Source organism: Camelus dromedarius, chromosome 5 (assembly GCF_036321535.1).
Source record: "Camelus dromedarius isolate mCamDro1 chromosome 5, mCamDro1.pat, whole genome shotgun sequence".
Lineage (NCBI taxonomy): Eukaryota > Metazoa > Chordata > Mammalia > Artiodactyla > Camelidae > Camelus > Camelus dromedarius.
The window spans coordinates 15,803,000-15,827,705 of NC_087440.1; the positions used below are offsets into that span (position 1 = coordinate 15,803,000).

At 33.4% G+C, this 24,706-nt stretch overlaps 1 protein-coding gene across 1 annotated transcript in view; it reads right to left on the minus strand.

The window, feature by feature from the left end:
* Nucleotides 1-568: 568 nt before the first annotated feature.
* The window catches only part of FGF7 (fibroblast growth factor 7), a 55,030-nt gene continuing 30,892 nt past the window's right edge, over nucleotides 569-24,706 (minus strand). The window contains exons 3-4 of the mRNA XM_010998521.3: nucleotides 2,964-3,067; nucleotides 569-1,948 (exon numbers count right to left, since the gene is read on the minus strand). Coding sequence (XP_010996823.1) covers nucleotides 1,754-1,948; nucleotides 2,964-3,067 — 299 coding nt within the window. The 3' untranslated portion in view covers nucleotides 569-1,753. The remainder of the gene's footprint in view (nucleotides 1,949-2,963; nucleotides 3,068-24,706) is intronic.

The following is a 24,706-nucleotide window of genomic DNA, read 5'->3' on the forward strand; positions in this document are numbered from 1 at the left end:
AGCCTTTTCGTGTAACTCTCACCTATAAACGTATTACTGGATAGTATCTGTATAAAATAAAAGGACTTAAATGACAAGCATTTCGAAATTAAAAGCACTATGATTAGCATACCAACAGTCTAATTTAGGTCAATGCTGACCTCCTATTGATGAACAATAAAGTGCTATCAAGATCTGCCAATGGAAGAACTGTGAAGGAGAAACTTATCTTTCCAGTACATCCATTATCAGTTGCCTGACCTCAAGCCTTCCCTGAGATTCAGGCCCTCAAATCCCTAACTGTATGTTCTATTTTGGGCATCTTGCTCTTGCCATCGGACAGGAAAATAACTTTCGATGCTGCCATATTTTAAATGGCAGAGATTTCTAGAAATTAGAAAAATTAGTGACTTTAAATAAGCATTATTTTTTAATGTAGTACTTTTCTACTCAGGAACTCAAGTAGAGTCTAACTTTAAAATCATGTTAGTTCTTTTATCTGCAGTGATTTTACTTATAAGATCCAAGTTAGTTGACAAGAGTATGTGGCAAAACATATTCCACATTTTTGTATTGTTCCTTGTGAGACATCTATTGTAAGCATTGCTGCAGGCTGTCATTTTTGTCTGCCATCCAGGATTTGCTGGCCCAAGTCCTGTGTACTAGGCTTGGTGTTGGTCATGAGTGGGAGGGGGAAATTGCAGTTGAGCCAGATGGTTTTGTTATTGCTTTAGAATTAAAAGCATATGAAACAGATAGAGCTTATTAAGGTTATTTTTTTTATAAATAACATAAACTTAAATAACAAAACAATAAAGTTCAAATACAACTTAAAATAGAGTTTAATGCTGTAACCACAGGGGAAAAAAAGCATGATTATTTGTGGGAAGAACATTATTAAAAGCCATATTCCCAAATATGAATTATACAAAAGATAGATTATGTTACTTGAAAAAAAAAAGTAAAAGATTTTTGAATTTTACTTTTAGGGATTATAAAATGTTATCTTGTGGTGAGTGAGATGAAGTACAGTATTATGATTATTGCTATTTTATATACAAGGTATTTGAAAACATTCTTTAAGTAATACCATTTCAATTTGAGCAGCATTAAGGACTTTGTCTTGTTAATAGGTACAAGCATGTTCTAATCCTACGCTTCTGTAAAACTACCTATTTGATTCAATTCCATAATAGAATTTTTGAGAATGTTCCTTCTTTTCTGATTATAGTGTAAGTGGTTCCTAATTTTTCACTAGAAAACATTTCAATACTGCTCATCTTCCATGGTTAATGTTGGCTTGATTATCTGACAAATCATTCCAGCAGCCTTTAGATCTGACATATCTTATATAACATCTTCTGCATTATTATTATTATTATTATTATAGCAGCTATTTTATAAGCAGATAGGAATATTTAAATAATCATTATCAGATAATCAAATCTAACATACTCTTAAGGGTAAATTAATTTAAGAAAAAACATTACTATTACTAACATCATGATTGTACAACCAGTTTTACAATTTTTTACAACTTTTAGTTACTAAATCTGATTTTTGTGTATATTTTTCAAATCTTTCTTTAATGCAGTCTCTTAAAATAAACATAAATGCGCAAGTCCAGCTTGATCAGTTTTTCAGTAGTTTTCCAGCCTTTCTTGGTTACTTAAAAAAAAAAAAGAAAGAAAGAAATAGAAATGAAACAAGAAAGAAAACAGTCCACTTAAAGAAATCTCCCTGCTGGAACTGGTTTCTTATATGCCATATATGATTAGGTTATTGCCATAGGAAGAAAGTGGGCTGTTTTTTGTTCTTTCTTCGTTTTTTTCCCTCTTACAGGAACCCCCTTTTGATTTAAGGCAACAAACATTTCTCCTCCACTGTGTGTCCATTTAGCTGATGCATATGTGTTGTAGTGGTTTTCCAGAATTAATTCTTTGAAGTTGCAATCTTCATTGCATTCTTTCTGTTAAAACAACAAACAACATTATCCAAGTGATTTTTAAATAGACTCAATTGAACAAAGAATAAGCAGTAATATTTGATAGAATTAAACATACGTGACTTTTTTGAGCAGACACAATGCAGTTTATTAGATACAGTTAGCATTTTTTTCTTAAAATTTAAAAAAGGTAAAACAATACACTATGCAACATAGTTTTGAACATGCAGCTTTTTGGCAGTCAGTTGCTCCTATTCTTTAGTGTTAGGAGCCATTTCCCTCTAATTAGCAGCTCTCAGATTACTATACCCAAGTCACTTTTCCCCTAACAACTGAAATTTTCATATAATTAGGAGAAGGACATACTTCACAACTTTTATTCATTTACTATAACTCTGCCTGTGATGGTGATAGGAAATAAAAAGTTAATTTGTTCATCCATCCAACTATTCATTCATTCATTCAGTTAAACTTTTATTTTTATATAATTAGCTTGTGCCAAGTATTGTGCTGTGCTGTGGGAAATCAAAGGACAATCAATTATACTTTACTACAGCAGGATGAACTGTTACATACTTCATATTGTAATAAAGTGGGAACAATGGAAATGCTTACAGTTCAAAGCCTATGATTGTGAGATTGCCATTGATAAACAAATGTCTGGATTTTTTTTCCCAAAGAATTTTCATGTCAGCAATGTGCAAATTGGGTGAACTTTAACAAAGAGAGCTTTAATACTGACAAACGGACATTTTAGATTTTAAGTATCTAAAATGTAAATGGAATTTTAGAGCTAGAAGGATCCTTGGAGGTCAGTTAGTCCAACTCAAGAAACCAAAGTCCAGAGAGCTTAAGCAATTTGTCCAAGGTCACACAGAAAATATTTTTTTCTTAATTCTTAAATATACAATGTTTTAATGAAATCATTGGATTATATAGTTTGAAAAGAATTAATCCCATTTTTACTTTTCAGAAAAGCAAGATGTTTTTGACAAAAATAAATTTGAGAAATATAGTCTAAACTATCAATTATCAGTACCTTTGCATAAAGTTTTCCTTCCTTGTTCATTGCAAGATAATATTCACTTTCCACTCCTTTGATTGCTACGATTCCAACTGCCACTGTCCGGATTTCCATGATGTCTGCAAGGAATCACAAAAAGATATGTCAGTTATTCACTCAGCTTTGCAGATTATCCAAGGACCATTTGTTCTTATTTCTGTTTCAGTTGGAAATTAAGATTATTAATGTGATTACTTAGTCTGACACCCCCTCCAACCCATAAATGCATATACACAAACACCAGATTAGTCCTTATTAAGTGTCAGAAGTGCAAACTATTGATTTTTTTATTTTATAGGAAAAAAATCTGGATTCAAGGAAAGAGTTATGTGTTTGAATTTAGCTTTTTCTTCTCTAGAGTCACATTTCTAATTTACTATAATAATATAATAACATCTAACATCTATTGAATTCATACCACATGCAAAGGATTGTTTCAGCACTCTTATGTATTAATGTATCTACTTATCACCAAGACTATGAGGCAAGTACTCGTATTATCCCCAGTTTATAGAAACTTAGACGCCAAGAAGTTAAGTAATTTGCCCAAATTCTCAGCTAATAAGTGGCAGAAGTGGAATTTGAACCCATATGGTCTGGCTCGTAATCATTATATAACATCATGGAAATACATATATAAGCTAATAGCTTTACTTTTCTACTTAACCTTTATATTAATAATTATTGCTAACAGAATGTTTTTGAATATACTGAAATTGAATACAATTCCAATTAAAGCAGTTGTAAGTAAATGATAGTAAACAGAACCTACTATTTTTAAAATAATTAAATATATTAAACTGATAGTGAGTTTTTTGAAACAGGAAGACAGTCTAAAACCAAATTATGAATCCTGCTCATTTTTACAACTTTGTATCTTTTTAATTAATTTTTAATCATTGTTGAAATTGTTTTTACAAAACTTGTAGGTACCACAAGAATGTTAACCATTTTCTTTTATTGTACACCTTTTCCTTAAGTGCTGTATTTTAGTGACTGTTACTAAATACAGTTTAAAAAAAAATCTCAGTTTTTAAAACAATGTAGAAATTAAAACTTTAGGAAACCTGTTCATGTAACTACTATTAATTATACTTTCAACTTGAGACATTCTCTTTCCTGTGCTTAACACAATGCAAAGAAAATTGCAGATGAAAATGATCTGCATAAGTCAAGTCCAAAAGCTGTTTTCTAAAATATTCACTTAATTAAAGGAAATTCTGTTTTTTTTTTTTTACTCCATGCTTTCACTTCAACCTCTTATTTATTCATCTTGCTTCAGTTTTCCTATCTGGAGAACAAAATTGCTACCCACTTCATCAGGATTAACGTAACCTAGCTAATATTTATTGTTGGCTTCACATATCTGCTGCATATAGAAGCCATTTTCCCCCTATACTATGCTTAGCACAAGTCAAAGCCCATCCAATTGAGATTCTACATCTGCTTATCTAGAAATTAAAGTCTATGAAGAAAATACAAGAGATGGATAGTTACCTTTTTAAGTGCTTATGAAGCATTGTCAGAATGCATAGAACTGTACTGTAATATTAGGATACAAAGTAAGAAAAACAGCACTGGTTTATAAACTCCAGAAGTTAAAATCTAACCTAAACAGCAAAACACATATGTAGATCCACCTGAATTAAAAGGGAAGAAAACTTTTGGAAAACACAGCCCTGAAGGGGAGGCTGAGGGAAATTTGTAACAGTTGCTTACAAGTGTATGAAGGATGTGACGCTGATGCATTCATGCAACATTCAACACATCTTCAGTGAGAGCCAATTCTGCACTAGGCTCAGTTCAGAGTCAAACCCTGCCCTCCTGGAGTACTGTATCTGGCAGCTAACTCTTCTTCATGGTCAGTAAAGGAAGATCAAAGGGCAATAATTTATTGGGCAGCAGAATCCAATTAGGTTAAATTTATATTAATCCAATGAAGAATACTAAAATTCATTGATGCAACATATCTGTAATACCTTCAAAGTTGAGTAGATATATCTGTTTAAGGACATATGGACTAGATGATTTCTAAAGATCTTACTACTGTAAAAAGTTATGAAAAAGTCAATGTTTTTCTTTCCTACCCTTTATTCCTGCTATTCCTCTCATTAGTCAACACTGTATTTTGTCTTAGATAGAAAGCAGAGTACTGATGCATAGGCTTAGGGTATCTTCTGTGTTCAGTTTTAATTAGGGAGTGAAATCTGTAATGTTTGCTAGGTTTTTCTTTTATGGACCAGCTGTTTACAAAATATAACCATAGAATGATAGAGGTATTGTTAATTATGGTATGTGATCACTTTCCCTTCAGATTCAGTCATGGCAATATATTCATATTGTCCCACCTCCAAACCCTTTTCCTCTATCCCCTGCCTGTCCATTGTCCTCCATATTTTTGTCGCACTCTTGACACAGGTGATGAACATTGTTAATCTTATCCCTCCATACATTGGGGTTAAAAATACCAAAAAAACTTTAAATTTTTAACAACACAGTTAAAAAGTGGGCAAAATATTTGAACAGATACCTCACCAAAGTAGATACACAGGTGGCAGATAAGCATATGAAAAGATGTTCAGTCTTTAAAGATTCTACTTTTAACTGGGGTGAGGACAGACTTGAAAATATCAAGGTTCCTGGTTCAGTAATATTTTTAACTGTTTGATGTATGTTAAAAATTATTTCATTAAGAAATCAACATATCTAAAAGTAGATAGTTTGGGAGAGCATTCAGTAGTATTGGTAGAATTAATACCCTATCAGTCCTGACTTTCTGGTCTGCTCTGCCCCATGTTCTGTGCCGTTTTTTATTCAAGAAAACCCAAGAAGGAAGAAACTAAAGTTACCATTCTTTCATTCAAGTGCGGAGTGGGAAGTGATGTTCCTACAGATCCACAAAGATATGTAGAAGAATTAAGTGTGTAAGCTTATGAACTCCAAGCAGGAAGCCAAGGGAATTGCTCAGAAAAGCTATAGAAATATGTAGTGTACAGATATTAAGTTAGCCTTTAAAATAATTGTACATGGTCTTTTTTGTCTACAGTATGTCTGTTGCATTATATAAGATAAATATAAGGGTTTTTAATCTGAATTTAAGAGAAGTTTATGTGTGTAAATAACACAGTAAACTTGCTCCCAAATATGTAAGGTGTATTACATGGGTGCATCAGATTGTTAACATAATGACTATGATAGCATAATGACAGAGTTCCAAAAAAGAAAGATCAGCTTACACAATGGAACATGAAAAATGAAACAACATCTCCAGGTAAATTGGCCATTTAGACTTGTTAACAATATTTTTGTCAACAATATTATCAACAGTAGCATCAATTTATTCCTTAGGATCGTGAACTAGGGAATATGCCCCAAGTGGCTTCCGTAGTTTTTTTTTTTTTCCTGTGGTTTAATCATTCATGAATTTATCTAAACCTTTTTGCCTATTTATTATTTAAGCCTACGTTACCCTTAGAATTAAAAATGAGTAACCTTGGTATAAATTTTTATTATTTTTCTAAAGACCTCCAACATCCCCTTCCAGAATTTTAGTTCTCCTAATGTATTTCAAAAATTAATGCTAATTCTTTGTTCTTATCACCAATGGTATTTATGATTTAAAGTATTTTAACTTCCTTCTTTGAAAAAAAGTTAAGAGGTTATTTTTTAGAGCAGTTTTAAATTCACAGCAAAATTGAGGGGAAGGTCCAGTGATTTCCCATGTACCCCTTGCTCCTACACATGCATATTCTTCCCCATTATCAGCGTCTCCCACCAGAGAGGTACGTTTGTTATAATTAATGAACCTACATTGACCATCATTATCACCCAGAACCCATAGTTTACATTATGGTTTACTCTTGGTGTTCGGACATGTACCCATCATTTTTGTTTCATACAGAGTATTTTTACTGCCCTAAGAATCCCCTGTTCTCTGCCTATTCATCTTTCTCCCTTATGCCCAATCGTTGGAGACCACTGATCTTTTCACTGCCTCCATAGTTTTGCTTTTTCCAGAATGTTATATAGTTGGAATCATACAGTATGTAGCCTTTTCAGATTGGCTTCTTTCATTTAGTAATACGCATTTAAGTTTCCTCTATGTCTTTTCATGGGTTGAAGGCAAAAAAATTTTTTACTGCCTCATCACACAGAAATGTCCCCATCCCAGCTCCTTGAATACTTCTTTTCCCTGAACCTTTTTAAGATTTATATTTAAATTGTTTTGAGGGGCCATACATTTATTTATAGGTGTTCTAGCATGATAACTAAAAAATTGTTTTAAAGTTGAAAATAAGTAGATGCAGTGACTTAATTAGTCCACTAAGAACATTTGATTTTATCCTTAACCAAATATACTTTCTTGGGCACATTAAATTAAGAATTGGTACCAAAAATGAAAAACATTTTTAATGTTAAATGACATTTATGATTTTTCTGTCAAGCCTAGATTGTTGAATGGAAAATCTTAGCCATAATATATATATATGCATTATATTCAAGGCTATAGATTCCACTCATTTTAAAAACACATTCATATACATGCATATTATGTATACAAAAAATACACTCAGTATTTCCAAAATAAAAAACTCTTAAAACTCACTAATAAGCAACCCAGTTAAAAAGTGAGCAAAAGATCTGAACAGATGTCTCCTCAAAGAGGAGATACAGATGGTAAATAAGCATATGAAAGTATGCTCAACATTATATGTCATTGGACTTACAAAATAAAACAGCAATGAGATACCACTACACAACTGTTAGAATGACTGAATTTTTTTTATTTTAATGACAATACCACATGCAAACAAGGATGCAGAGCAACTGGAAATCTCCTTCATTACTAGTGGGATGCAAAGTGGTATAGCCACTTTGAAAGCAGTCTGGTTTCTTACTGAATACCAAATATGCTTTTACCATACAACCCAGTAATCTTGCCTTAAGTGTTTACCTAGTTGAGTTTAAAATTTATGTCCATACCAAAACCTGAACGTGAATGTTTAGAGTTTTATTCATAATCACCAAAGCTGAAAGCAACTAAAATGCCCTTTAGTATATAAATGGGTAAGCTATTCTACATTCGTACTTTGGAATATTTTTCAGCAAAAAAAAGAAATGAGCTATCAAACCACAAAAAGATACGAAGGAGTCTTCAATGCATATTTCTAAGTAAACAAAGTCAGTCTGAAAAGCTACATACTGTATGATTCCAATTGTGTAACATTCTGGAAAAAGCTAAACTATAGAGACTAAAATGACCATTTGTTGCCGGGGGCTGGGGAGAGGGGAGTAGGGATGAAAATGTGAAGGATAGGACTGTTAAGGTAGCGAAACTATTCTGTATGATACTGTAGTAGTGAATACATGATGCTATACATTTGTCAAAACATAGAACTATACAAGGCAGAGTCAACTTCAGTGTTAACTATGGACTTTAATTAACAGTATATACCATTATTGATTAAGTAATTGTAACAAATATATCACACTAATGCAAAAATATTAATTGTAGAGGATCTGTCTACTGTCTGCTCAATTTTTCTGTAAATCTAAAACTGTTCTTTAAAAAGCCTATTAATTTTAAAACTACAGTCTAGATGTTAATTAATAATATGATTGAGTATGAAAAATTATTTATAAAGTTGAGCCTTGAGCAAAACAGGAATTGGGGCTCAACCTTCACACAGTAGAAAGTCCACATATCAGAGTTGGGCCCTCTGTATCTGCAGTTCTGCATCAGTGGGTTCAGCCAGCCAGGGATCATGTAGTACCATAGGACATATTTATTGAAAAACATCATGTGTAAGTGGACTGGCACAGTTCAAACCTATGTTCAGGGATCAACTGGAGTGGCATTTTTTTATGATTTGCTCTTATCCCAAATATGTAGTACCTCTGGGCTTTATTATTAATTGCTATTAATAATGTCTTTGATGATGGAATAAGATCTGCTTACGAAGTTAATGATTTCTCTTTGTGAAATATGGACATTCATGAGGAGGAAGGTTTTAATGCAAACATGCTTTGCAAAGTGTAGGAAATACAAATATTCTTTACACAGATTACTACTACACTTGTGTGTGATATCTCTCAGGTGTATTGGGATAGAAAAATAACTGAAGTCCAGTAATATTTTAGAAAACTCATCTGGTGACTTTAGTTTTGATTTCATCAAAGTATCTGGATATTAATTTGATATATATATTTTATATATGTATATTCAGTTAGGATTTTCTCCTTCTATGGAAAATGAAGATGAATGATACTCAGCAGTATATGCCAATTCCTAAAAAGAACAGATGGAAAATTAATCCAATAAAAATTCAGGAAAAAAGAGATATTAAATACCCTAAGTGGTTAGGGGAAAATCTGAAGAAAAGATAGAGCTTGTATTGCATCTTGAAGGATGCATAAGGTTGACATACGTAGAATGGAAGCACAGAATGGAAAAATCATGCTAATTGACAGAGGAAAGCATATATAAGATCACAGAGTCAATGATTCATCAGTCGTTTTCAGAAGATTGAAACTGGAGCTCTCTCTCTGGAGTAGGAAACATAACAAAGAAATACAGGAAAAGGTAGAAAGGAGTTAAGAGGAGATTTTTGAGGGCCTTGGTGGTCAATTTAAGGAATTTTAACCTTTATTTGTAGATAATGAGGAGTCGTTGAAGGTTTGAAATTTGAAAAATGTCAGGCTATAAACTGTGTTTTAGGGAAATCAATTGGATGTGCAGGGTAGATAAGAAAAAATGACTGGAACTGTGTTTAAGCCTTGTTTTCTTCCTACACTAATATTATGAGGTGATATTCACATTGACCTATAGTGGGTTATTAAACTGTGATTTGTAAAAATGTTAATAAGTATTTTCAAAATGTCTCAGTTTAATTTTTGTTTTCTAATACAGGAAGTATCAATAGTTATAACCCATATGAACAAAAGCTCTTTGGTGTCCTCCATAATTTTTAAAAGTATAATGTAGTCTCAAGGCTAAAAAGTTTGAAAACATCTTTTCTTTTTTTTTTTTTTTCTGGTTGATATTTTATTTTATCTTATTTTTTAACATTTTTTATTGATTTATAGTCACTTTACAATGTTGTGTCAAATTCCATTGTAGAGCACAATTTTTCAGTTATATGAAAACAGCTTTTCTGAATTAATTTTATTTCTCCTGGTCTGTTCAGCTGCAGTCTGTACTTTGTATATTGTACCCTGATATTTATGAAATAGCGTTGGCTACTTTATGTAACACTCAATATACATGAGTTTATAAACAGAATCTCTATGGCATATGCATACAGAGTGCTTAGTGTGCTCCAAACCATCTGAAAATTTCTTAATGAATTTTAAAATATCAAGTTGCAAATTATAACTAAATTATGTAAATAAATAGTAAAGTATGTAAAACATTTATGTTTGATCAACTTGGCTACTAGTTTAATGCCAGTATGGTTTTAATTAAAGAGTAAGGGGAATAGCTAGCTAATTTTTTCAACATTGGTTATTAAATAGGTCATCCCTTTTTTTTTTTTTTTTTTTTTTTTTTTTACTGATGCAATGCCTCTCTTTTACCTTATATTGGCTGTCTTGTTTTGTCCCATTGTTGTATATGTGTCTGCTATATACACATATTAATTCATTGTAGGTTACCAATTCTGAAGCAACTCATTACATTATATGTAGCTCCAATCCTAGGTGTTACTAAATATTCTCAGACATATCCTCTAAAGCTATGCAGAATAAATCAGTGCCTTTTCTATATAACAGCCCTTCAAAGAGATGAAGACATTGGTCGTGCCCCCCATCAGGCAAAGTACCTGTAGTTTTTTTCAGCCATGTCTTATACAGCATGGATTCCAGACTCTTCACCAGCTTCATTATTTACTTAAAACCAGTTTCTCAGCAAGAACTAGATATATAGAGATACAGAGATAGTCTAAGACAGAATACTGTTGATTATTTCCCTTGATACAGACCATAAACTACAGTAATGTAATCCACCATCTTCCTTTAGAATATTTTTAATCATTTCATTATTTTAGAGTTTTGATATAATAAAAAGTATGCCTATAAAAAAGGAATTTTATTTCAAATTAGTGTCTTTTCAAGGCTATTTTATGACATTTGCTTAAGTGTAATAAATCATATTTTATATGTAAAGACAAATATCAACTATTATCTTTTTACAAATGATGCATGCTTATTTTCTTTAAATTAATTATGTTTTTAAAAAGTATGGTTTTTGAAAATGTAAATTTCAAAATGACCTTATGTGGTTTGTGCAGAATTGAAAATGTATTAAAATAAATGTAAATTTAAAGATAAAAGTCATAGCATTAAAGGTGACAAAACACACTTTGCTACTCTGATCTGATTATTAGAATCCTTCTATGCTTTTTAAAAACTGGGTCACTTATTTTTACAATTTCATCTAGTTTTTAAGTGATGAGATGGGAGAAATAGTGTTAACTGTGCTATTTGCAAATAGTACTCCACAAATAAAGTATTGGAGATATAGAGAGTCCTTATACCTCCCAAAAAGTGAAGCCAGCTCCAGTACGATTGTCACAATATTTTCTGCAACATATGAAATTATTTAGCAAATATTTATTGAGTGTTTACTATCTCCAGACTGTTGTAGGCACTGGAATTTAGTGATCTGGAGAAGAGTGTCTAAAAGCGAATTTTAGAGTCATCGTCATGCTTCTTATTAACTTATATTTAACTCAGTATTCTTTATGCTTCCTGTTGTTAGCCAATAGCCTGTTACAGTTATAAATGTAACAGCATTTGACAAAACCATCATGATTTGATTAAATGAAGAAAAAAAATAGTTAACTAAGTCATGAACAAATGTATCTCATCTCTCTAATTGCCAGGCATCCAAATTTGATATGTCTATGGAGGCATTGAAACCATTCTTTTCAAAAATTGAAAAATATAAAGTTGATTTTTAAAAAATATGTAGACGTTGTGAAAGGATTCTATTACGTCTCTAGTTAACTTTAGTTAACCCCAAGCACTTGGGAAACCTCTGAGTAGTACACATACAATTGCTGGTGAAATGATGAGTTGAATTTTTTAATTCAACCTACGATTATGTTAACTATTTTAGAAGCAGTGACACATTGATGGCTTTTATTGAGGTTGCAAAATGCCAGGGGGAGTGGATGTAGCTCAGTGGTAGAGCACATGCTTAGCATGCACAAGGTCCTGGTTTCAATCCCCAGGACCCCCCTTTTAAAACAATTTTTAAATGCCCAAAACTTTATTCATATGAATAGATCACATCTATATTTTGTCATCATGTGACTTTTTTCATTAAAGTTCACTTAAGTTTTCATATTTCTGTCTAATATTCAATATTTCTGCCTATCACAATGCTTAGTTTTAATTCAGCCACCTTAAATCCTGTTTGTAAATTGATAGGGAATAAGTAAATGATACATGAGTATGTTAGAAAATTACGGCACCCAGTGTATTACCTATTCCTTTCATTTGTCATCAGCAAATTAACTGAGAGATGTCTTCATCTCTAATGTACAATGTTACATAGCTCTTTCCCATCTTCTATTAATCATTGCACTTTTTGCTTTTTTTATACCCATTAGAAGCTATATGTTTTGATCCTGGCCCTTCTCTCATGAGGCATACTGGGCTTTCTATTCTCCCCTTGTCATATCTGCAGTTCTTACATCTTCAGTGTATGACGGCACAGTGTTATTCAGTCATTCATTCATTTATTCAATTATAGGCAGGCATTTTTCTCTCCAGCTTTCTGAGCAAAGACTGTTTACTGTTCTCCAGTTTCCATTCTCCTCTTCCACAGCAGTAGAGTTTTTAGCTGGCTGCACAAAAATACACATTGCATTTCTCTTGAAGTTCAGTGTGGTCACGGGACCGAGTTCTAGCTGATGCGGTGTGAGTGTTGAGGCTAAGGCATAGGGATAGGGAATTAGAGAAGTCAGGCTCATTTTAAGCCTGGCTAATGCTGAGAATGAGTACATGAGAAAAAGTTGAGCAATGCTGTTTTTACTGGGGTGGGACTGAAAATGTGTTTGAGTTTTATGAAGATACTGAGTTTGAAGTGATGGCAGTTTTCTATATCTTGTTCCTAAATTTTGCATGAGAAAATCACTCTATGATCTAAATCCACAACATAATTCTAGCTGTGCTAGATGTGTAATGTTAACAGAATGTCTGTTAGCAATTAAAAAGAAGTTTGCATAGCACCAAAAATTTTTAGAAGATGTTAGACTTTTAAAGATACAGTGATGATGTTAGTATTTTAAATTTTTTAATATTTAATATTCATCCATTATTCCCAATATTACAGTGTTAAATGGGGAATATCTGTAGGTGTCAGTTGAAGTAGCCTCACATGTTCTCCCCTAACTCTGCTTCCCTCTTTGATCTATAATTCACAATCTCATCCTAGAATTTTATCATTTTTCCATGCTCTGATCATAATACTGAGGTCTTCAGAAAATGAAGTAAATCAGAATGTCCCGGTTTGACGATGATTGTATGTAGGGCATAAAGTTTACTAGTGGGAATGATATTAAGACATGTATTGAAGCATAATTACCATTTCTATTTAATATCTTCCTCTGTTGATAAAGTGGAATCATCGAACTCTTTCACTGTACTGTGGAAATCAGAATTCTTTAGTTTGGAGTGAGTAAGGAACAGAGTTCCTTAGTTTCCTTTCAGAAGAGAGAACCGAGGAACTGTCTGAGAGATTATTTTTCATTTTGAATTTGCTTATTATCATGACGTCCTGGAGTCATAAAATATTGAAAGATAATGGTAATGTAGTTTAGCCAGTAACTTCTCAATCATATTATTGCTGTTATCAACCACTTTTAAAGGTATAGCTTAGTTGTGACCAAGATCTTTGTAATTAAGATTAGTGTATTCACTGATGCCAATAGTTGTTATAAATAAGCTCGTTATTCACTTTTAGTCTGCTATTTAGAAAAATCAGGGTATTTAAATATGTAATTTGTTGAATTCTTGGTGACAACTAGGAATTTAATCCGTAAGACACTGTTTTGGCTTTGACTACAAAAAGAAAGCTATTTCTACTATTCTGAGTTTAAGAAGGGGAATAAAAATTGTTGTGATATTAAAAACCAAATGATTTGTTGATCTGAGATTCAGAATAGAATAAGATAATGTTTATAAATTGCATATAATTTATTAGAACTGAATATAAAATATTTTAATGATGAAACTAATCATAATGCTCCACACCCTTCAAATAGAAATAGAATTATGTTTAATTCTAAAAGTATCTCTGAAAGAAGTAGCAATTTTGTTTATGGATAGTACTCAGTGAAATGAATTATATGTATCTACCCCCTAATCTCAAAATAATTCTTTAAAGCAAATATGTTCAAAAGCAGAGTAACATAAACCTTACGTTGACCTTTGTGGCTAAATAGCTTATAAGAAGGTAAAAGACTCATGTACTATTTTAAATTTGTTTCCGTCTTATATTTATTTTAAGATGGTTTATGAGTCATTTATTTTCTTATCAACAACTTATGTATGGGACTTCTATCATGAACTAAGTTTTATCAAAATGTCAAACTTATATAAGATATATTTCCTTAAGAATATGCAACTGCCAGTATTTTGTTTCGAGTGTCAACCTGAAACAAGCAGGTGACCTTTAGTAATGTATGCATGTTATTCAAAGTCGACTTCCTCGAAGGTTATGCTGAAGCAGCCAATCACCAGATTACCTTAGGCTGAAATAAATTTGTTCCATCAGGGAAGCAGAGTGACTATTTAACATGAAAGACATACCTTATTATCAGGCAAGTGTTGGATTAGGACCATTAGGTGGATATGCTCTGCACATGCTGATTTGCTGCCTGGAGGCAATAATTCAGTGTTTGCGTTGGGAAAGAAGTGAGTTCACTTTCCCTGCATTTCTCTATTGGCTTTCACTTGGAGTAGGTGACACAAAACATTTTATAGAGGTAGTGATCTCCAGCAGGTTCTGTGTTCTTTGACTTCTCCCATGAACCCTAGGATCCACTATTGTAAGACAACACAATTGATACATGTGGTTGATAATGCTAATCTTATCTTTGGATCATATTACCCTACAAATGCATGCCCTGTAACTGTTAAATAACAGATCTAAGACAGAACTTTGGAATGCACTAAAAAACATTAGAAAACTAATCAAATCAAAGCCAGCAAAGAAGAAACACAAGTAGATAAATTATTACCAAAACCCAGAATGTGTAATTCCCATCAAACCAGCATGAAACTCAAAACAATTCCGTGTGATTGCATAATTGCTGGTATCAAATGTAACTGAAATGTCCTGCAACAAGAGAATTGATTCCACACCATCATCATCACTGGGAGATAAATCAATTATGGTTCTTATCAGTCCTATATCTATTCTATAATGACGTCAAAAACCACTTAAATGACTTGTCAGGTTAGGTTAAAAAAAATCATGTCATTCACTTAGGGGTTTATTAAGAAAATAAATGAAACAGAAAATCTTTAGAAAGTACATAGCATGTGGTACTATGATGACTGCACTTTGTTTTGAAAGAATTTAAATTGCAACAGCTTGTTTCAGCAGAGTTATAACTATTCCAGAATTAGAAGCAAACTGTTCAGTTGTGCAACAAATAGGATGATTCCAGTGGCATAGTACTGGATAATGTCAGGGGGATATCGCTGAACTGTATTACACAGAATTAAATTTCTATAACAATTTGCTGACCTTTTCCTTATTATTTATGGCCTCTCTGGACATAAGGGAGTCAGTTTCCCCCTTTGGGCCAGGGAAGGCATGTTCCCTGAATCAGACTGGAGGAAATACCTCTTTGTTTGCCCTGTAATCTCTGTAGGTTCTGTGCTTTTATTCAGAAAGAATTCTTTACCTGATCATGTAAAGTACTTACATCTACTAAATAAAACACTTCACTATGTTCTAATACCAGTAGATATAAGATACCATAATACCAGTAGATACAAGAAAAACATCAGATTTTTATGTAAAATAGAAATCTCTTCCCATTGCCTGGAAAATAGCTCCCATTTTCTGACTTCTCCTGAAGTCTAAAATACCTTCAAAAGGAAACCAAATTTTTTATTACATAGGACTAGAAATAAGGCTCCAAATACAAAGATACTGAGGCAGCGTAATAGACATAAATTCATACTACGGTAAAAGTGACTATTTTCTCTGAGAGCAGAATTTGATTGTGCTAGAAGGTAATGAGCATAAGGACACCAACAATGAAACTCAAAGGGGAAAATGGTCATAATAGGAAGAAGTTATGGAAACTCTCATTCACGTTTTGCTTGCAGCTAGCTCTAGGAGTCAGGACATCTGTAGGCTTCGAGTAATGCATAGAGACACCAGTTTAGAAGGTAAACCACACATCCACTTCATCCCTCTATTTTAATCATCAGTAAGTTCTATGAAGTTTTTCTGTCTGGCAGACATACAATCTTCCTCTTTCCCTCTTTAACGTGTACTTAAATGTTCTGCCACCCAGGCAACAAGATAATAAGATAATTCTAAACACTGTGGTTTTTAGATCATGCTGGTAATCAGTGTTGAAAAATTAAAGCATGATTTACAGCCATTTTGGTCAGTGGCTCTTAGTAAGTTTTAGGCACACATTCTTTGCTAGCAGTCTAAACCAAGAGTTCTGATACTGAATAGTTATTTTTCACAGAAATGAAAATGAAAAGAGAAAGAAATAGAAAATAGCTGATTTTACAGAGGAAGATACTTAAAGTATTAAAAAAGTGACCCAGACACCCCAAACTCTTACCAGAAACTGTCACATCTGCCCTTTCTGTATTACCAAGTGTGTATATAGTACTTCTCTGCCATTTCCATTGCCATCACGTTAGTCCAAGCCGTCATTATTTGTACCTAAACTATTATTATATTTTCTTAACTAGATCGCTGCCTCTAGCCTCTCTGACATTATTTTTCCCCTTTTTGTATTTGTAAAAGACATGTTGTAAAGGTTACTCTTCTGCTCCAAAACTTCAATGGTGCACTCTATTAAAAAGCAAAACAAAATAAAATCTGTTTTACTTGGAACTCAAAGCCCTCCAAAATCTGACTCCAGCCTACTTTCACAGTTTTCTCCCATTGCTCCTCTACAACTTACATGAGCCTCTGGCTCCAAACAGACTGATTTACTCATTATCTTCCTCTCCCATACAAATTGCCAGAAACTTTTCTTGCTTCTGCCCATCAGTTCCAGTAATTACATAGAATCTCTATTTCAGTATTTCCCAAACATTGCCTCCTGGACTGGCTGCATGGAATCACATGATAAACTCTTAAAAATTTCAAACGCCCAGCTCCTACTCCTCAGAAAGTCTGAATTGAGGTACGGCTTGGGAATTGGTATTTTAACAGCTTCCATTTAGTGACACTTTTCTTTCAAAGTCAGACTGAAATTCAAGTTTCTTTGTAATGTTTTACCTAGTTTTCTAATCTGTCATCATCTCCTTTACTTTAACACACTGCTGTACTATGAATTAGCAGTCACCTCTATTCTATTGTTACTCATAATTTTAGCCTCTTTTTTTTCATCTAAATTACAAGCTATTTGACAAGACTATCTTATACTTCTGCAAATCCCTTGTGCTTAATATAAGTCTTTGTACTTGACAGGCTCTCATTAAATGCTGAAGTGGGTAGAATGATGCATAAACATATTAACTAGTGTGTCATATTATAAATCAGCAAATGAAAAGTAGTAATCATTCCAGAGTTAAAGAATTAATGAGTGTCTTAATCATACTAAACATCAAGTATTTGTTAAATTTCCTTTTAATTCTCATTACATTTTTTGAGTTTATCTAATTAGATAAGAAGCATAAAATTCCATGGTTAATTCAAACAATAGTTCGTATCAGGTTATACTTCATGATTCTAACTCAAGAAAGTTGAGAGACTCCTCTAGTGTTCAAACCAGTTGTAGGTTTTTCTTTTTTGGTTTTGGCCAAACCCTCTCTTGAACCTATTTATATTTTTAGCATGCAACACTTACACATATAACAGCTTCCATGTGTTTTCTGTTTGCTGTGTAATATAGCACATCTATTTTTCTGCCTTGCTTCTAACACATTGAGGCTTTAAGGAGTGTGTGCTTGTTCTAATATTTCATGAGTTGACTAACAAGTCTGTATCCTCATCCATATTATTATGATTTTATAAACATTGAATATAGTCCGTATTAACATCCATCTTAATAAACATTTATTTATCTGATGGTGGACAAAGTTCACAACCTATTCAAAGCCAGGTTTTAAAAAGTATTTCACCTCCCCAATAAAAAGGAAGAACTTTGTCCTAAGATCATAATGGTGACTTCTAAAAAAAAAAAAAAAAAAAAAAAAAAAAAAAAGACAACTTTGTTTTTGAACCATATCAAATTATTTTGGAGATTTAAAAAAAGGGGGGGGTGTTGACATGTTTATTTTCTCAAAGAGCTATAGTAAATAGATACAATTTTCCTCTTAGTTTGCCTTTCCTCAACATCTGTCCTACAAACATGAATATTTAGTAGCACCATGGTAGTGAGACAGCAAATTAGGCAGAAGGAACCGTATGAGAAAGGCACAAAGCATAAAATACTGTGGCATTTGGGGATTGCTTTGCTATGCTTGGAGCATATACAAGGTGGACTGCCAAGAGGAAAAAACAAAAACTAGAGCAGCAGCCAGTTTATAAAAAACCTTACGTGGCTAGTTGAGTTTGAGTTTTTATCTTGTAGGGGATGAGGAGCCACTGAAAGGTTTAGAAAGATGCTTCTGTTAATAGTGTAGGAGATGGATTGCCAAGAGGCAAGACCAGTGAAGAGATGTCAGCTCTGGTCTCAGCAAAGGCTGATGAAAGCCTGCTTCAAGGCAAGCGTGATAAGGACTGAGAATTAGAGGCGGGCGGACTTCTTTTCTCAGTACCTTATCCTTGTATAGATAGTTACTGCAGACCCTCAGTCCTATTCTGAGTGATTTAAAACACCACCTCTTGAAAGACCTCAAAGTATTGTTGATACTTAGGGTCTGATAATGCTAATATCTACCACCGCACAGTTACAATATGCCAAAATTGAATGTATAAATGCCCTAACTTGAAGCCTAAAGAAGAAAATGCTGTTTTTTATTTTGAATGTAAAATTATTATAATTTATCAGTAACCTTCAAGAACAGTCATCTCCTTTGTATATTCCAAAATTTTTCACCAATCTAAGCTACGTTTGTATTATGATATCTCACTTGTTTGTCTTTCCAAGTTGTGTTTTACCTTAATTGAAAGCAAAATAAGTTAAACAGAAGAAGGAATAAGAGAGCAGTCATAGAATTGTGAATAAAGACAAGTTAGCTTTCCTCCTCTTGGTTAAAGTCATCGTGACCTGCCCTCACCTTCCTTCTCTATGCTTTCTAGTTCTGTGCCACTGAGAGTGGTTGATGCACAAGAATCAGGAGACACAAAGTTAAAACAGAATGATGAGACAGTTGTAAGCTATACTTTCCCGTGCTGGAAAAGAGAATTAATTGTGGGACTGGATTAAAGATATTTCTGGACAAAGGCTAGATCACTAGCCAGTGTGAGAAAAGAAAGGACTGCCGAACAACCCCATATTAAGAAACCTCCCTTGAGAACGTGTGAATTTAGTAGACATAGACATTAAGGGCTTACTCTTCATCCTTCAAAATACTTTTTTTGAAAGGATTTTTGGCAGGACATTTTAAATAATGGGATCCCTTTTATGCATTCAGATGTGATTAAGGTACAAAAAAAGCAATAATCAGTTTTTCAAAGCTGCATCTATTACATGAATCAGGGTGCCTAATAACCATACACAGATAGTGAGCTCTCAACTGTTAGTTAAATCAGTACAATACTTAGCATAAGGAAATTCAACTCAGTTTTCCATGATATCTCTTCTATGGTGATGTTTTAATTGAATATCAGAATTTTTCCTCAAAAACATCAGTATTGCCCTTATGTTTTTGATGCCTCAAGAATATGCTTACCGTATCTCCACTACCTAGAGACGTAGTGTACAAACTATTCTGGCCAATGTGTTGCAGGTGCCAACCTCATATGACCAAGTTAAATAAGAGTGTGTTGTTCTGTCACAGAAAGACAAGACATCTAGCATTAAGTATGAAGAAGGATCAGAGCATCAAGTATGCAGTTTCTCAGATCAGCCAAAGTTGGCATTGAAAAATAGACCTGATGTCAGATAAGCCACTGCTCTTTTTATAACTTTAGTAATGACTGAGGAGTATGTCTATTTAATAGTTTTCAAATCTCAATGAAATGACTCAAAGTTTCAACTGTACCTGCCCTGCGTCTAGCGTTGTACCTTGATCCATTGTGCGTGTGTGGGGAACACAAAAAAATAAGCTGTTAGCTCTCTATCTTTGAGAAGTGAATCGCCTTTGGGAAAATAAGAGACTTAGAATTAACCCACATAACAAAAAAGACTGTCAGTGGCAAAGTAGTAAGGAGGGGAAAAGATCGATGTCAGTCGTCCAGTAAGGAAGGACCTCTGAAGACAGGATGGCCTTAAAGAAATCCTTTGAGGATGGGCAATACTTGAATCAAGGAGGAACAGACTAGAAGGTAGTAGACTAAGGCAAAGAGCAGAGGTTGGGTGAGGGGCAGTGTGTGCAGGGGAAGGCTGGCCTCCCTAGATTAAATGGCATTCCTCCTTTGTGGTCTTTGTGGTCTGTCTCCACACTGGGCTCTGACATAGTAGAATTTGGTTTGGGCAGAATTCTTCTGAAAAAGAAAAACTCGAAACAAAACCAAACAAATTATGAAAAACAGGCAAAACAAAAAACAAACACACAAACAACTCTCTTCTTTGATATTTGCTTTGCACACAAAGACCACACAGCTTTGACCTCTAATGTGTCTCTACTCAGGACAGAAAATCATATTGCCAAGACAGAGAAGTTGCAAATTTTTCTAAGTGCCAGGAGGGGTTTCAGAATTGTTTAATCATTAATATACATGGCTGGTATCAAGGGTTTTTTTTGAGACTATAATGAATACAGTGTGTGGGGGTTAAAATATTTGTCTTATGAGTTGGCTGTTGCTAGAACATTGTTGGAATTCACTAATACTCCCACCTCAAATATTCAGTAATGACTGCCTGGACTGTGAAGAAATGTCAAAATATAAGTAGTACAAACAAAGGAATCCTGGTACTATAGATTGAGAATTTGAGCTAATTTAAATACATGTATTCCAGACCCTGCAGATAGTCAGAGATTATATATGGCCACTCAATATATACCTAAAACATGTAAATTGTATTTCATTCCACTGAAAATCAAACTTTACCTTTCATAAGCATGACTATATGTGTGTCTCAGCTTATTGTCATCCATGTGTAGATCAGTGATTATGCATGATGTAATTAAGGGTGCAGTTTATCCATTTCTAGGGGCAATGAGTTTGGGGGGCTCTTTTGGAGGAGAGCGGTTGCTTTAGAAGTAACTTCAATAGGTACCAGGGCAAGGATATCACTTTTCCTCCTCTCTTCAGAGTTCAGGGCCTGCCTCTTGCATGATACTTGATGTTCTGGTCTGACTTTGCATGCACAGGTTGCCATAGCAGTAATGAAATGAGAAGTCTGTTTTTGTAGTGGTGAGGTATGTGCCAAGGGAGGAAAGCGATGGCTGTGGAAACTTCATCTACAGGCAGTGGGTGTGCTGGTAAATATTTAACAACTGACTCCGTAGAAGAAAAGAAAAGGCTCTGATTTGTATTATTTGCCAATTTCCATGGTGTAAATGTTTCCACATGTCCAATTTCATACTCTTATCAAGCTACCAACATGGCTTAAGAGATAAATGTGGAGTTGGAAAAAGATGCACACTATTGGCTCTCAGGAGCCAAGATGAGCCAGCTCCAAACGCTGCTGCCGACAGATCTCATTGTGGTTCACACTGTGAACTATAGCCTGGCCTCGGCCTCTGCAAATGTGTAAGATCATTTTTTTAGAGCATAAAATAATAATGTACAGCAGTGTACAAGTATTAGTTATAATTATGCCCCCAAATCCACGAATTTACTTAAGAGCAAAATTTGCAGAATAATCTGAGAGAGGTAAAAGAAAACAAGAGGACTTTAAGATATATTAATTAAGATAAAAATATAGGAAACTAAACCCTTTATCAGATAGGAAAGGGAAATAATTTAATATGATGCTGAAATACAGCTTCATTTTTTAAAAATCACTTTTTACTCTTATATCTCAAAGAAAAGAAAACTGCACTAGAAGAATATACAATACATGGATGAGAAGGTTCAGAAAATGCACTGAATAGATTTATTAATAATAGGTTTCCCAATTCTTAGAGAGCTTTTGAGTTTGCTGCAGGCATCAAGTGGTTATGCTTTTACTCCAGAGAGTACCTAACACAGAAAGCCTGTCGGGAGGCTACCTCCACGGTTGAAAGTGTCCTAACGTGCAAATCTCTCCTCCAGGACAGCTTACACCTGCAGCCAACTGAAGAAACAGATCTATAAACACATATTCTCTCTCCTGGACAGACTGGGGGTATTTTGAAACTTCCCAGGAAACTCGTAAGACATTCTGTAATGTCTGTGTTCATATCACCAAAGAAAAAGAGGTCATGGTCAAGTTTTACTTCCATGAGAGTAACGTTTTAAAAAAAATAGAAAATAAGCATAATCAAAGCATTTGTCTTATTGATCTGGGTAGCAGACCAATTTTTACAATCCGTGGTAACTTTTATCAAATAACTTAATTTTAAAAATTGATTACTTGTAATTAAAGAGCAGCTTTTGGCAGCTTAGTAAAAAAATAAATAAACAAAATACGTGTACAAGAAAAAAGCTTTGAATTTATCTGCAGGGCTTATTTTTTGTCCATTAATTAAATTTATAAAATAAATTTTAAAAGACAAAGTCTTAGAACTTCAAAAGTATCCACAACTGTAACTAATCCCATTGCTTTTATAAAACATCATCATAAAGTTGATTTTGAGTTTTGTTGTCTGGTGTATTACATTTTCACGTTGCATGAGAGTCAGAAAATATGGGAACATAAAGTTCACTCTGATTTCTATAAAGACAAGAGCTTGGCAATGGTAAAAAGCAATTTCTAGTCATTGCGTTCTTAAAGAGTTTCTTCTAGTATTATTTTAAAACACATGAAGTGTGTTGAATCTTAAATTGGGAAACAGGGAACAGGAAAACCTTGGATGAAAAATAATCCAAATAAAACTGAAGCCTCTAAATGATAATTAATTAGAAACACAAATTTACTAGGCTGGAAGTGCATGTTTATGAGTTTAAATGACCTTTGAATATGACTCAAAGCCAAATAATAGCTTATTTGTGGCTTATGACTATTTAAATGTACTATTTTTTTTTTGTTCTTTTTGCCCAGGGAATCAAGAGTTTATGTTGGTAATTATAAATACCTTGACTTATCCATCTTATCAAGCTGAAGCCACACCTCCGCACTTTTCACTAAATTTTTAGAAAATCTTTCTATGTTTTATCTCACTTCATCTCCACAGCAATACTTCTGCTATGAAGTGACTGTTGTGATGGAAAAAAATCAATCAAGAAAGTACTGTCTAACCAAAGGAAAATAGTGTTAGTAATAGGTGTAATATATTTAATGCTAACATTAGCACAGAATTAATTAGCTTATTTTAATTGTTAGAAATTTTTACTCTTATAAATCCTTTTCAAAAATATACCACTTAATTGAAGACAACAAAAACTACTAGGTTTCTTTAATATAACATATTCACAAACTCTCCTAATTTTAAATAATAAGCCTCAATACTTGCCTTCTGTTTTCTAAATACTGAATTAATGATACATTGATGGTCTGCTATCCTTGGTACCTTGGGACCACATCAAAGATTCTGAAAAAGATCATATTCATCTTATAAACTCATTTTCCAAGTCTGCAGTCTGTGGTTTCTCTCCTCTTGAGAAGTGAAATGGAAAGGTTTCTGTTGTTCTGATGGATTTGGCAATAAATTCATTCTTATAAGAGCTATTGCTGTAGATTTTTAAGAATTGACACAGGTAGTTATATTTTACCAGATTTCAAGGTTAGTCCTCTTAATTTTCTTGTTTTATTTATGGCATCACAATTTTCCAAATCACTCAGTTTTAAATTTAAATGCTTTTCAAAAAATTCTTGTTTCTAATCTCCTACATCTAATTACAACTTCCTATGAATTCCATCCAAGAGATAGTTTTCCCATTTTTTTCCATTTTTTGTTACCAACACAACTGTTACCACACTTGGAATGTCAGAGTATTAACTGAACTCTCTCTCTTACCCCACTATTTTAATACTCCAATTCACCCAGTAAATGACTTCCAGGTTTCCTAAAGAAATGACACTGTGTGTAATAAAGCTTCTGAACTGCAAAGTCCTGGCCTTGCATTTACAGTCTTCATATTTTAGTACCATGGTGTAGCAATATTGGCTCTGAGACATGGCTTTAAATCTAGATTCCTCTAATCACCAGCTCTGTGCTCTTAGCAAGGTGACTAACTTTTCCAATTGTGAATTTTCTTCTCTATACTATAGGGGCAATCCTGTCACTTTTTAAAATTAAGTTAGATTAGATGACATGTATGATACACTTAACACAGTACCAGATAACCCTGTGGGAACAGTCACCTATCT